General features: G+C 35.3%; 1 protein-coding gene across 4 annotated transcripts in view; it reads left to right on the top strand.

The window, feature by feature from the left end:
* The window catches only part of USP47 (ubiquitin specific peptidase 47), a 96,528-nt gene that overhangs the window by 27,899 nt on the left and 53,803 nt on the right, over positions 1 to 14,826 (top strand). For all 4 annotated transcript variants that reach the window (XM_039535970.1, XM_039535971.1, XM_039535972.1 and 1 more), the window contains 6 exons: positions 1,549 to 1,645; positions 5,082 to 5,227; positions 6,406 to 6,485; positions 7,442 to 7,591; positions 14,156 to 14,251; positions 14,342 to 14,494. In XM_039535970.1, the coding sequence (XP_039391904.1) occupies positions 1,549 to 1,645; positions 5,082 to 5,227; positions 6,406 to 6,485; positions 7,442 to 7,591; positions 14,156 to 14,251; positions 14,342 to 14,494 (722 nt within the window). The remainder of the gene's footprint in view (positions 1 to 1,548; positions 1,646 to 5,081; positions 5,228 to 6,405; positions 6,486 to 7,441; positions 7,592 to 14,155; positions 14,252 to 14,341; positions 14,495 to 14,826) is intronic.

Genomic DNA, 14,826 nt, shown 5'->3' with positions numbered 1-14,826 from the left:
TTCTTGGTCTATAATAAGATTGCAATGTGTGTGAAGAAATGTTCCTTCAAAGGCAGGGGCTTTTTTTGGTGGATGGTTGGGGAGGGGATTGCTTGGTGCCAGTGTGCTTTTAAAGTTTAAATCCACAATTGCTGTTGAATTTCTTGTTCTTCCCAACACTCCACCTTCCCTAGACCCCAATTTATAATTTGGTTTTGACAGTACTGTTTGTGGAATTACAGTACATCTGTTCCCTCTTTTTCATGCATTTGTGTGTTCAGCTGGTAGTGTAAATCTTGCTGTAAATGCAAATGGTAATCATATGTTATCCTTTTATAGGCTATATTTGAAACTTTTCTTGACTTGTGACTAAACAGATCTTTTCTCATTAGTAGTCGGAATTTAGGACTGTTATTGACCTCTGGTGTTGAATACCGCAACACTGATAGGATGTAAACATTCATGTTATGGCAGTCCTGCTGGTCCAGGTTGTTTTTTTTTATGTGGGGGGCAAGAAATTGTGCTAACTGATGTCAAGTGTTTTTTTATCCAAATACAGTTGTGGTAGATAATCTATAGTAAGAGAACAAATACAATAGAATGCATGTATCCCAATTTTGAACTCTTTTCACAGAAACTTCCGTTCATTGCAAAGGGTGGTTGCCTTTTGTATTATGAAAAGGGAACTGTACCCAAGTAGTCCTTTTCACTTAAAGCTGCAGAATACAGAATTAAATGTCATAAAAGCAAATGTCCAAATTCATTTCTATGTCACTGTATGCAGCAATATATTGAATTTTTACTTTGTCCCATACATGCTACATGGTTTGGAGAGAACTGCCCTTAATGCCACTTCAGATAGGTTTTTAATTTAGGCAAATGTTTCACTCCCCATCTCTCTTGAAACTAATTAAACTTGTTACTGAATTTAGTAGTAGTTTGTTGCTATTTTTTATGGGGGGAGCACGAGGAGGTGAGTAACTTTTAACATCTTAGAGAGAGAGAGAGACAATAAAGGCTATTGATTTGTTATTAATCAGCACAAAGTACTTTACAGATGATGGCTTAGGGAGTGATTACAACAGTTAAAATTGCTATTTTGCTTTTAATTACACCAAACTGTGGATTTTTTTCAGTCTCGAGTGTAAATTACCTTCTTGATGTAAATCATTTAAAAAAAAAAATTAGGTTATAGCTTCACTTGTGCCCATGTTAGTAGTACCTAGTAAACCTGGAACGTTTAGTTTAATATTAATGAATTATCTTTTACAATATCATTAAAATATACTCATGTGGTTCAAGCAGATTTTGAGAGGTTGAATGCCAAGTGACTTTTTTAACTGTACATCTTTAATGCTGTCCCAGATTGAGCAATAATTAGGACAATTTTTGTCATGTCTACACTTTTTTTATAGTGAAAAATGTGTTGTTTTAATGAAATACCTGCATGTGGTCGTGTTAATGTTGCTTCTATAATCATTCTTTCTTGTGAGTTACATATTAGTTTTCTTCTGTCAGGTGTGGAAACTACTTTGTTTCCAACTCACTCTTATTTGTATATTTTTTTAGGCTATGTGGGACTAGTAAATCAAGCTATGACTTGCTATTTGAACAGCCTATTGCAAACACTTTTCATGACTCCTGAATTTAGAAATGCATTATACAAGTAAGTATTTGTTTTATATAAACAAGATTGTATCATTAATATTGACATCTTAGAAAACTTACCTAATAGGCTTCTATCCTGCCACAGATATGCAGGCATGGCATGTGAATTTCTTTCGTGTTACCTCTCCTGTTTGGAAATGCAAATGCATCTAAACTGCAGTGGCAGTTTTGGGTGTGCAGGGAGTGCAGTTGTTTCCAAGGTGGGTAGACATAAGGAACAGGGGTTGTAAGGAAAACAAGGAAGGAGCTTGCCTCAAGAACAAATTTCTTCTCTTCTTTTCCTTTTTATATTCTAGATCAGGTTCAGTTACCTGTCTACCTAGAGTTTTACCCATGAGCTGAACCTACAGCTGTTCTCTGTTAACACTTGATGTAATCTCCCCAGACACGTAAAGCCAACAACACATTTTTTTTAAGTTACATCTACAATCACCTTATTTCCAAATAAAACCCCTTGCTCTTTTAAGTAGTGACTTTTGTGCCCAGGAGGAAGCTTTCTTGGCAAGTGGCCTATAACTGTGGAATGTGGCTCAATAAGAAATCAGAGTGACCAAGAACCTCTACGTCTTCAAGTCAAAATAAAATAGAAAGTCTTCAGCTTCCCTCCAATAACTTGAGCAAAATCACGTTTTAGAACAAATACCCCAATCAAACCCAAGAAGCCCTAAAGTCACTTTAAAATTCTGAGGAAATGAGAGCAACGCAGGGATCTTCTTGTCACTTTAATTTGTAAAGTGTTTGGATACCATGATGATGGTTGCAGTATAAGATCCTATATAGATAATGCTTAAACATTTTTGCCATTAAATGACACTTAAGATGTTTCTTTGTGATGGGTAATTTTGATGTAAGCATCCATCTGTGGCACAGTAAAATGTGTTTTATGATCATGCTTTCCCCCTTAAACTGAATGAATGGTTTCTTTGTATGTGATCCCCTGGTATATTATGTACTACAACATGAGCCATGGGCTAGGATGGTTCTCTGCTATGGTTAATGGACATCAATGGTACAATACAATTTCCCCAAATGTAGATGGAAAAACCTGTTAGATAACAATAGTAGGTCTTGTCTAAAGGTCTAGTACACCTATATCCAAATCAGGCATGCCTAAGTCTAATGTCTAGTTTTTCCTGTAGGGTAGATGAGTCCTAAGCATAAAAGTACATAGAATTGAGATTATAAAGTTGTCATTCATCTGCTCTTTGCAAAATGGGTTTTTAGCTTTCTTCTAATCCTGTAGATCTATCTTAATTTATATTGAAATCTATTTAAAACATTGAAATTACCAATATTTGATAACATCCAAATGTGTAATAGCGAATGTTAAGATCTTTTAAAAAGAATTTATAAATGTACAATCATTACATTCATAATACAGGGTTTTTAAACAATGGCCTGAGTACCGTAAATGTTAAAGCCGCACTTCATTTGGCTTGACCGTTTCAAAAACTGAAACATTTGTATGTTGTTTAAAAAGAATAAATATGTAAAAGATGGACTAGTGCATGGCCCTTGAGCATTTCAGATCAAAAGTAACTGTTTTGGAGCCATATTTGCTTTTTAATACTAAACTAATCATGATAGTGTCACAGAGGACAGATTATTGAGCAAATGTGCAAAAGTTTTTGTAAAGCAGAGATATGTACATTACAATTTGAGTATATGCTATATCTGACGTGCTTTGCAAGTTTAAAGTAGGGGTACGTCTACACTAACCACCGGATTGGTGGGTAGCGATTGATCTTTCGGGAATCGATTTATTGCGTGTAGTGTAGACATGATAAATCAATCCCCGATCGCTCTTCCGTCGACTGCTGACCTCCAGCTCGGTAAGAGGTGGAAGCAAAGTCGACGGGGGAGCGGCGGCCATCGATCCCACGCTGTGAGGACGTGAAGTAAGTGATTGTAAGTCGATCTAAGATACGTCGACTTCAGCTACGCTATTCTTGTAGCTGAAATTGCGTATCTTAAATACACACACACACACACACACACACACACACACACACACACACACACACACACACACACACACACACACACACACACACTGTAGACCAGGCCTCTCTGAATACCCAGGTGCATTGCTTACAAACTGTGCGGCAAAGATTTCCAACAAAATTGACACATCCAAAGATCATAGAAATGTGGGGCTGGAAAGTCATCAAGGTCCATTCTACTCTCCAACCCCTCTTTTCCCCCCCCAAATCTCTTGAGGTCATCAATCCATCCCCCTGTGCTGAGGCAGGACCAAGTATGCCTAGACCATCCCTGATGGTGTTTGTCTAACCTGTTCTTAAAAGCCTCCACAGACATTGATTTCCTAACCTCCCTTAGTAACCTGTTTAAGTACTTAACTATCCTTATAGTTCGAAAATTTGTCTAGTATCTAACATAAATCTTTCTTGCTGCAAATTAGGTCAATTACTTCCTGTCCTACCTTCAGTTGACACTGAGAACAAACAATCTCCATCCTCTTTATTACAGCCCTTAACGTATCCTTTTCTGCGCTACTGCTGCCCAACCAGCTATTCCCCATTTTGTATTTGTGCATTTGCTTTTTCCTTCCTGAGTGTATTGCACTTGTCTTTAATGAATTTCATCGTGTAGATTTTAGGTCAGTTCTCCAATTAATCAAAGTCATTTTGAATTCGAATCCTGTCCTCCAGCATGCTTGCAACACCTCCCAACTAGGTGTTATCTGTAGATTTTATAAGCATACTCGTCACTCCAAGTGAATAGTTATAGATCCTTGCAGGACCCACTAGATATATCCTCCTAGTCTGACAGCAAACAATTGATAACTACTCTTTGAGTATGGTTTTTCAGCCAATTGTGCACCCACTTTATAATTTCCTTTAGACCACATTTTCCTGGCTTGCTTTCAAGAAGGTCATGTGGGATTGTCAAAAATTTTACTAAAATGAAGATAAATCATATCTACTACTTCCCCCTATCCATGAAGCCAGTAACCCTGTAAAAGGAGGACATTAGGTTGTTTTTGCATTATTTGTTCTTGAAAAATCCATGTTGGTATTACTTTATCACCTGGTTATCATCTAGGTGCTTACAAATTGAATATAATCATCAAGCTTTTTTAAAAAAACAGTAACCCAACCCTTATGTTGAGTATTATCTATAAAAGTTGGGTACTTAAGTGTTGCTTGTGTCCATAATAGCAGCAGTTAAATGAGTGACATCTTTTATTTTGATACAGTTGCAAAGTGTGGTTAGTGTTGTTTGACTGCTGAGAGTGGTTTATGAAACCTGGAGAAAATTTTGATTTTCATTAAGCTAAGTCAAACAGAGCATCAGTTAACTCCTACAATTTAGTAAACATTTAAGGACAAGATAATTTCTCCTAACTTAAATGCTATTTTTTTAAATGAATTGCTTTAGAAGTATTACTCAAATATTTTATTTGTTAATAGATGGGAATTTGAAGAATCCGAAGAAGATGCAGTGATGAGCATCCCTTACCAGCTTCAAAGGCTGTTTGTTTTATTGCAGACCAGCAAAAAAAGAGCAATTGAAACAACAGATGTTACACGGAGCTTTGGATGGGATAGTAGTGAGGGTAATATTTGATATTGGATTTTATTATATGGAAAATTTAAAATAATTGTAATAGCGGTTGTTTTTTTCTGGCTAGTGCTCATTCAAAGGACACTCATAAGGGCACTAAACTGATATTGGTGGTGTAAAAAGACCTCTGTTCATACAATTTTCAAGAACCACCCAACACTAAGTTCCAATAGAGTAGTTTAAATTGACACTTCTTTTCTAAAACTGTTGTTTGTTTTATAGTGTGAGGCCAATGAATGAAAATTCATCTTAGATTTCTTGAATTTTTATGGTCAGAGTCCACAGAGTGAATTCAAACTTATAAATAAGTATTTGAGATCACTGGAAAGATAATGTTACAGTTTTGCCTAGAAGCTTCACATTTTTCATTTTTATGTAGAGTTTGATTGATTTTCCCCAAATTATTTTTAAACTTTTTTTTCCTCACGCAGCTAGAAATTAAATATATATTTCTGGCAAAAATCTTTAAGTTGGAATTAAAGTTGTAAATATAAGTTATTTAAAGGAAATCCCCTTTAAAAAGATGATGTAGCTGTCTCAGAAAACATAAATCAACCTAGAAATGCAAAGCTTACACTTAAGCAGAAAATAATACAGAAAATTCTAAACACATTAAATTTGGGGATGCACAGTTGGTCACTTGGACAATGTAATTCTGCCCTCTGCCCTGCTGATCTTCTGCATTTTGCACATGACCCGCCATGATATGAGATGAGAGTTTATTTGCCTTAAACTTTCTGGGAAAAAACCTAGGTGGATTTGTTTTAGTTTTGGGGAAGTTTGGGCGAAGTGTGTCAGAATTAGGTTCATAATGGAAGACTATCTTAAACTGTAACTATGCAGACAAGCATCTCCATATTGTTTGCATGTATATTCATACATGTATATTCATGAACATATGCTCAAAACGTGTCCTAATATATACATATACATTTAGATAAGATGTATGCTAACTTTCCTCATTTTATGATTTTAGAATAACTTAAGCCCAACAGGGAAAGTTTACAGTAAATCATAACTTAGGCATAGAACTTTGACAGTAACCTCAAAACTAAGTGGTTTATTTTAAACAATATATATCTATAACTGTGCTATAGAAAATATTAGAAGGGTGTGAATGATTTTTTTTTCTTGTTTTCACTGAATGAGATTAATTTTACTTTATACCAGCATGGCAGCAGCATGATGTACAGGAGCTTTGTAGAGTCATGTTTGATGCTTTGGAACAGAAGTGGAAGCAAACAGAGCAGGTAATATACCATAAAACTTCATCTTTGAGGGAAAGAATGTTGGAGGAATGTTATTTAACTCTGTCTTCTAAATGTAGTCATGTAGTAATTGTTTTGCAAGACAATTGAAAATCTGCCACTGTCTTTTGTCTGAGGTAGTGGTTGACTTACTGCATGCTTGAGTGTGATTTATTTTTTGCGATTGGTTTACAGATTTTATTTTAATTAAAGGTGTGTGTGTGTGTGTGTGTGTGTGTGTGTGTGTGTAAGTAAAGGTCTAAGTCCTGGTCACAGTGACCTGGATCTTCAGTTTTGATGTGCACTGCAGAAGGCCAGCATAACTGACCAATTGAGGGTTTCCCCACCATGGGGAAAAATTCCTAGGTACCCTTTAGCAAGCATAGATGGCTCTGTGCAGCTTCTCTTTCCCTACCATAGATAAAACAGGAATGGCCATGGCCAGAGCATTGCTGCATACTATGGATATCTAGATGGTGTACTTTCCCCTTTGAGGCAATCATTAGTGGGGAGTTGCAGATGATTCCTTTGTAGTACCTTTCCCTGTCCAGCCACCAGCATTTTTTGAACACAGATGAGAACTGAAATAATATAATTGTGATTAAGTAATAAGAAATAACATTATTTTACAACATTATGTTTACTTTAGAGCACTGCTTTATATGTAGAAGGCAGGAACCACCATGATGATAAGAGTTGTCTAAAATAAACATAAGGTAGAAAACAGGAACCATCGGGACATTTTATTGCCCAGTAGGATGTGCTCTGAAGTGTGCATTTGTGATTATAAAATGTATATTTTTCACATGTTTAATATATAACTATGATCTCTCCCTCTTCAATTAAGTGTAAGGAAAAAGGGATGTCAGTGTAAAACTAAAGAAAAGGAATACTTTGTTTTAACCTTTTTTAGATGTTGTTTCAAACTATGCCAAAATAAATCTCTCCATTTGTTTTAGGCTGATCTCATAAATCAACTGTATCAAGGCAAACTGAAGGACTATGTAAGATGTCTAGAATGTGGCTATGAGGGCTGGAGAATTGACACTTACCTGGATATTCCATTGGTCATCAGACCTTATGGCTCCAACCAGGCATTTGCTAGCGTGGTGTGTACTCTTATGCTGACAGCTAGTACATCCATACACACATAGAATACATAATGCGACAGTGGTATAATTTCTTACATGGTAAGTATCATCCTAGATACTCCATCTTGGGGTGTTCGTCTTTGTGCAGTGAACCAGCTAGCAAGTTCTAGAAGATTTTTTTTTAACCCTTCAATGAGTCCTACTGGTGCATGTATAAGGGGAGGGGAAATGCAACTATTCTGCCTTAAGGTTACAATAATTTATTATTTTCTTTCTGATAGAATTTTCAGTATTTGCCGTAGGTATCTCTTGTGAAAACACTGATTTTCTTTTGACTGACTAGTGGGTTTTTTATTAGCACTTCTGTTAGCTTTTGTTAGCACTGTTGGAAGGTTTAGTGAAAGAACAGGACAGCTACCTACTGAAATTTGTTTACTAGTTTAATCTCTCTGTGTTGGTTTTTATAATTTAAGAGTTTAAAAATAACACATCCCTTATTATTTGGCAAGTATTCTGTAATTCTAATGATAAAAATTCCATTATTCCTCTATTTTCTTTATTAATACTTTTGCGCTGGCATTAGTGATATTGGCAAATGTATAAAATGTAGGGAATAACTTTTAATCACCTGCTTTCCACAAGAAAAGTAATTTGAATTCTGTTTCATACCACTATTGTGGTTTTAAAAATAGTTGATGGAATTATTAAAAATTATTAAAAATAATAGGAGATTTCCCCCCCAGAAATATTAAATATTTTAAAGCAATATAAATATTAGGGTTATAAATTTTATTATTTATTAAATTTATTTTTAAATGTTCTCCCTTGTATTTAGTGAGTTGGCACTGTTATAAAACATTAACATAATTCTTTCACTTTCTTAACAAAAGAACTGCTATCTCCAGGTTATCTACCAGTGTACGTTCAGTTACATAGGGCACTTGATATTTTAAAGCTTTGGATGCCAATCTTCAGGGTAATAGGAATAAGAGACATTCATCATATAACTTTAAAAAAAGGATGGGAGTAAAGAAAATTTTCTGAGTGCCTCTCAACATTTTTTTCCAAATTTTGTGGAACTTCTTACACCTAACTAGCGGTGCATTTGAAACTGCAGTTTCAAAATGTTGCAGACATTGGTGTGTTAAATGGCTTTCTCTTTCACTGTTTTTTAAACTGTATTTCAGGAAATTTTCAATAATACAACAAACAAGGAATTTTGTCTTTTTTGCATTTTTACTGATTCAGTGAATAGAGACTTCCTATATATATTCATTCTCACTCTCACACACACACACACACACACACTTTTTAATAATTCCATTAATCACTGACTCTTCTTTTGAGTGGCATCCTTATGTCTCAAATTATTTAGTTGGGGATTGGTCCTGTTTTGAGCAGGGGGTTGGACTATATGACCTCCTGAGGTCCCTTCCAACCCTGATATTTTCTGAATCTATGATATTCTGTAATTATTTTCTTTGATAGGGAAGAAGTCTGCTACAGAATATTATGGAAAATTAAAATATTTCTGTCTTTATATATAAAAACAAATATACAGGAACTTCAACACTTAAGTACTTAATGATAAATATTCAGATTAGTTTAAATTACAGTTGATATTTCACAGCATTTGCTTAATATCAGTATCAATTTAGGTGATGAGACAAACTAGTTTTAAGCTTTTGTGTTGAGGTAGTTACATGGTTGCAGTTTGTTTACGCTCCATTTATTTGAGCTATTTTATAATTATGTGTACTTTGACTATGCAGTTGATTCTCCTCCCTGTATTTGTCTTGTCTGTAGCAGATGTTTTAGCTTTGTAGTCTTCAGCAGTGGGGAGATATGGAGGATACTGGCTTTTGGAGAAGGGAAAAATCGCCTGTTTCTAAATGGAATTCTCTGAAGGTAGTATCCTCCATTGATCCAGATGATGATGGTTCAGTAGGTTTAGGTAAAAAGGCAATGAGAGAGATATAAAAAGGTTCACACATGCGCTAATAGGGCTTGTGGAAGGGAATGTAAAACTTTTTAGACCTTGCTAGTCAGCTCCTGAGGGAACTTGCAGCAGGCGACACTACCCAAGATAGGGGATCTAAGGAGGATACTACCTTCAAAGAACTCTAGTTAGAGGTAAGTGATTTTCCATTACTTTTGAAAGAGAGAGATAATGGATGTACAAGATATAAGTAAGGTTATTATATAGTATGTCAAGTAAAGTTTATTATGCCACTGTTTGCTATAGTATACTACATAAAAAGTTTAAACATGACATTTTGTGTGTTAAATTTTTGTGAAACAGAATATTGGAGAACTTCCAAGAGTTACAAATAATTACACTTCCTTTTTGCCTTCTTTTCTAATCAAAGTAGAACTTAAAACTATTCTAAATTTTCTGTCTTCAATTTGATATTGTCCTTAAGGTTTGCAGTTTGACGAAACCTTATTTACTTTTCTGATTTATTTTTTTCTTTCTTTGGTTCATTTCATGTAATATAGCTTTACATTATTAATGCATGTCCAGGGGGCTAGGGCTTTGTTAGCATACACTCCAAGGCCATCTAAATCAATAACTTTTGCTTTGTTCAAGGGCTTAATTTTAGAAAATTTATAAGGAATTTACATAGATCTGAGACCTCAGTAACTAGTTGTGTTGCGATATAGGCCTGATGGTTATCTGACTTGTGATTTTAGATCATGAAAAAAATTATAGACAGACAATAGAAAACCTAAAGTCTCCTATATTAGAATATTCAAGTTTAGAAGTATATTTTCTGTTCATGCAGATGGCTATATGGACAACAGCACTAGATAGTGAAATTATCTGGCTATCAATAGAACAGTATAGAGCTGTGTTTCTCAACCTGGGGGTCACAGGATGGGTTTAAGGGGGTCGCAAGTAGGGTTGGCGTTAAAGGCTAGGAAGCAGGGCAGTTGCCTGGAGCCCCATGCCACAGGGGTCCCCTGCAAAGCTAATTTACATGTTTCAGCCTCGAAACCTCCTGCTTAAGATAGGGGGTCAGAATTTTTTGTAGTGGGTGTGTGCGTGTCACAATTGTTTTAAGTCCAAAGGGGGTTGCCAGTACAAAAAGGTTGAGATACACTGGTATAGAGGAGCCAAAAGAAGATTTGGTATTGAGGCTGAACTATTCTCTCCACCCTAGAGGTGGCACACTAGGAGTAGGGCATTAGATAAAGATTCTCCATACTGCTTTCCCAGCAGACCTAGTCCTGAGAGATATTGAGCATCCTTTGATTTTAGTGGGAGTTGTAGGTGTTGAGCACTTTTGGATCGTGACTCCTCTTTAGAGACTGCAAACAAGGATACTGTGATGTCGGCATCTGTCTAAAGATGTATTCAGACCATCATCTCATTTTATATAAGCATAAACAGCTATTCAGTTTTAATAACATTGCCATTACTGACCTGGTTTGGATTTTAAGCAATGATAAATAAAAGGATAAGTATCCCATTACCCATCCTCGGAGCTTTCCAGTTTGCTTTCCATTATATCTGTAGGTTAGCAAACTCTTGGTTTTTTTTAGTTGCTAGTGTAATTTGGGACATTAATTAGCCAAATGGAATTTTTATTGATTTTTAGATTAATGAAATCGTACCTATATACACTGACTGGCTTTCCCCGTAGATTTATATTTGTAGCTCATTTAACTGTTTATAAAAATTCTACTTCTCATATTCATAGAGCTAAATAAATATTTACAGTAATCTCAAATCAGTGGCTATCAGATGCAGTAGATATACCATAATGACATTTTGTGAAAAATAGAAGCTCATTCAAAGTGCCTTTCTATCTCAGGCAATGATGAGATTGGACGATTTATTACAATATGTTAATGTGTAAAGTACTATGATATTCAGCACCATAAAAGAACAAACAGTGATAGCTTGGGATAAAATAGACTACTTGAAAACTTGAAAATATTTTGGTTTTCTTGATGATTAACTTATGGTGTGTATGGTGTCAATTTTTTTTAATGTTTAAAATGTAATAGCTACCAGGTTAGATAATATTTCCTTACGGATAAATTGTCTTGCTCTAAAAGTACAGTTACTGAAAGTAGGGGTCATATGATGCCACTCACGTGGTGAACTGCACAGAAACAATGTTATACCAATAGTTAATTTTGTTCAGTAAGTGAATTATAACTGAATAAGAGAGGAGACTGGTCATTACAATAATAATTGGAGTAGAGAAGATTTATACTAATCATCAGAGGTAATTTTGATATAAAGACTATGTAGTGGAAAATTGGAGGAGAGATGGAAAACTTAGTATATTATACATACAGTACATCAATAGTGCTTACATATATGATACAAGTTGGAAACATGATATATATAATAGTGAAGTTATTCAATAATTTCAATAAATCATAGGTCAAAGTGCATCTCACTATCTATTCCTGTGGTAAGCAATGAAATCATTAACAAGAATACATTACCGTTCATGATATTTCATTCAACTTTTGGAGGCCCATAGGAGCATTACCTGTTTTCTCCATAACATAAATATATTCTAGTATGGTTCCTTGTTGACTTGCACATCATACCGACTCTACATAAACTTTACATAACCACTTATGTCCATCATTCACACGTCATTCGTTTGTGGAGGAATGAATTGCAACATTTTTCTTTTATATTGTGAATATATTTGTATAGAGACTGTTGCTTGTCTCCTACGTAACAAACAGAAATTATTGGAATAAAATAATTAGTACCATGGAGAAATTTGGTAAGATTCCTGGCTGGCATTTATTCCATACGCAGTACCTCCATAGGGCCATGCTTTTGTTGTCTTCTAAGTTTGGTATTCGACATGCTGGCTGTTGACTTGTTTTGCTTTCATTTAATTTGTTTTGAATTGTTAAATTGTTAGCCAGTCCAAAAACCCCACTGTCAAAACACAGCAATCCCTTTTTAAATGAAGACTTACAATTTATTTACCACCTACTTATTAAGTAAATATATAGACAGTTTACTTTGGGCTCACTAAAAAGTTTTGACATGTTTAAAGAGCCTTCCTGCTTCAGAGTTGTGATTATCTTTTAGGGTTGTTAAGAGGTGATTTATTTTTTTCCTTTTTCTATTTGGGTACAAAAACAGTGAAGGATGGTGATAACTAACTTTCTCTGTGCAATCTTTGTGAAATTTGGCACATTTCTAATTTGTGAGACGTGGGTCTGGAGAACAGTCCTTTTGTAAAGAGTCTCTCATCTCTTACAATAATAACAAAACTTTTGTTCATATGGAAAAAGCAGGGCTATAAAACCTTTGTTTTGTTATTTGTTCTTAGTGCTTCCCTGAGTTCTCAGAAAAGAAATGGAGGGAGAAGGGATGAATTGGAGGCTTTTTGAAGACCTTCCCATATCCTTGATCTTTTCCCAAAATGGGATCCATCAAACAACATGGTTTAGATAGTAGTCTTATAAGCTCTGTACCAGCCATTTTGCAATTGGTGAGTCTATTCTGCCCAACTAAGCCCCTTCTTATTTATTTGGACTTCAGGGAACGACTATGTTCCATCATGAGACAATGATTTTCAAGGCATCATTTTGATTTTTATTTGATCCTCTTCTCTTTAAAGTAAGCACCATCAGCATGCCAATGGTATTTCTGTTTTAGATTGCAGATATCTGCAGGTGAGCAGATAACTCCCGAGTATCATCAGTAATTATTAGCTAATTATGTTTTAACTTCCCAGCTATACTGAGAAGCTAGATGCAAATCACTATAACTTGTATTTAAAGGAGGATTAGAAACATTTCCCTTGTAGCTTTTGGAAGTGACTCATGACTATTTTTGGTTTACAACCATATATGGTTTGTGCTAATAAGTAGAATGTATCCCTGGAAGATGGCAATTGTGTTTCTCATTGAAATGGGAGTAGAGATTCAATATTTGTTTTAGATGGGAGGAAAAAATGACTGACTTATTCTGAAGCAGTAGTAGCGTCCCCTGGCAGATAGAGAGACAGCCACCTACAAAATAGACATTCAGGAACTAAATAATTGCTCCCTTTCTTCTGTTTGTGCTTGGAATAATGTGACACGTGATGGGAGAAAGTAGTGTCCCTGAAGGGAAAGAGACATTTGTAAATTGTGGGATAAAGATGTGGGGCTGATGGCTAACCAAAGCAAAGTAAGGAATAAGATCAATTATGCAACAACTGATTGAACAGAAGTGACTACATGTGATGTGCAAGATAACAGGGATATATTTCATTGTAGATTGTATGCAAAACCAGGACATGATGGACCCATCAAATGGCTGAATGAAATATAATTAATAGTAATGTATTGTCGTTCATGATTTGACTGCTTACCCTGGGGCAGGCCAGAAAGGTTGGCTTCGCTTGATGTTTTTCTGATCTTTGTTTCTGTGGGTTTTTTAATCATTCTTCTAGACTTCTATAATTCAAATAGCTTTTGAACGTGTGAATACTTCATATTGCAGCCATTGTATTCTGTATTTGCAATCTAAGCATAAATATAATGTTCTAAATCACGTACATGAAAGTAAACATTCTTAAAAAGCAGGTAACATTCTTTTTTTATTAGGAAGAAGCGTTGCATGCATTTATTCAGCCTGAGATCCTTGATGGCCCTAATCAGTATTTCTGTGAACGCTGCAAGAAGAAATGTGATGCAAGGAAGGTAAATACATACCATTTGTGTAACATTACATTGGTTAGTGTTTATATCTGTAACATAATCTTGCCCATTGGTTATTGTGTTTTTGTTTAGGGCCTGCGGTTTTTGCATTTTCCATATCTGCTGACTTTACAATTGAAGAGGTTTGACTTTGATTACACTACTATGCACAGGATTAAACTTAATGATCGTATGACTTTTCCTGAAGAGCTAGACATGAGCACGTTCATTGATGTTGAAGATGAGGTAAAGACCAGTGTGTAGTCTTTTTTTAGAACCATCTTTCTCTAGCATCTCTTAAAATCTAGTGTCACTAGGACAGTGGTTTTCAGCCTGTGGTTCATGGACCCCTGGGTGTCCGCAGACTATGCCTAAGATTTCCAAAGGGGTCCGCACTTCTATTCAAAAATTTGTAGGGGGTCTACAAATGAAAAAAGGTTAAACCATTGCGTTAGGGAAAACATCATGGCCAATATTTTGAAAACACATACCTGTTAGGGTTCCTAAATTCTTATTAAGACATCAGAAAAAAGTTGCCTGATTTCCAGAAGTTCTGAATACCAGCAGCTCACCTTAAC

The sequence above is a fragment of the Mauremys reevesii genome, linkage group 4 (assembly GCF_016161935.1).
Source record: "Mauremys reevesii isolate NIE-2019 linkage group 4, ASM1616193v1, whole genome shotgun sequence".
NCBI classification, from domain to species: domain Eukaryota; kingdom Metazoa; phylum Chordata; order Testudines; family Geoemydidae; genus Mauremys; species Mauremys reevesii.
Note: the sequence above shows the minus strand (reverse complement) of the source record. Positions and strands in the feature narration are given on the sequence as shown.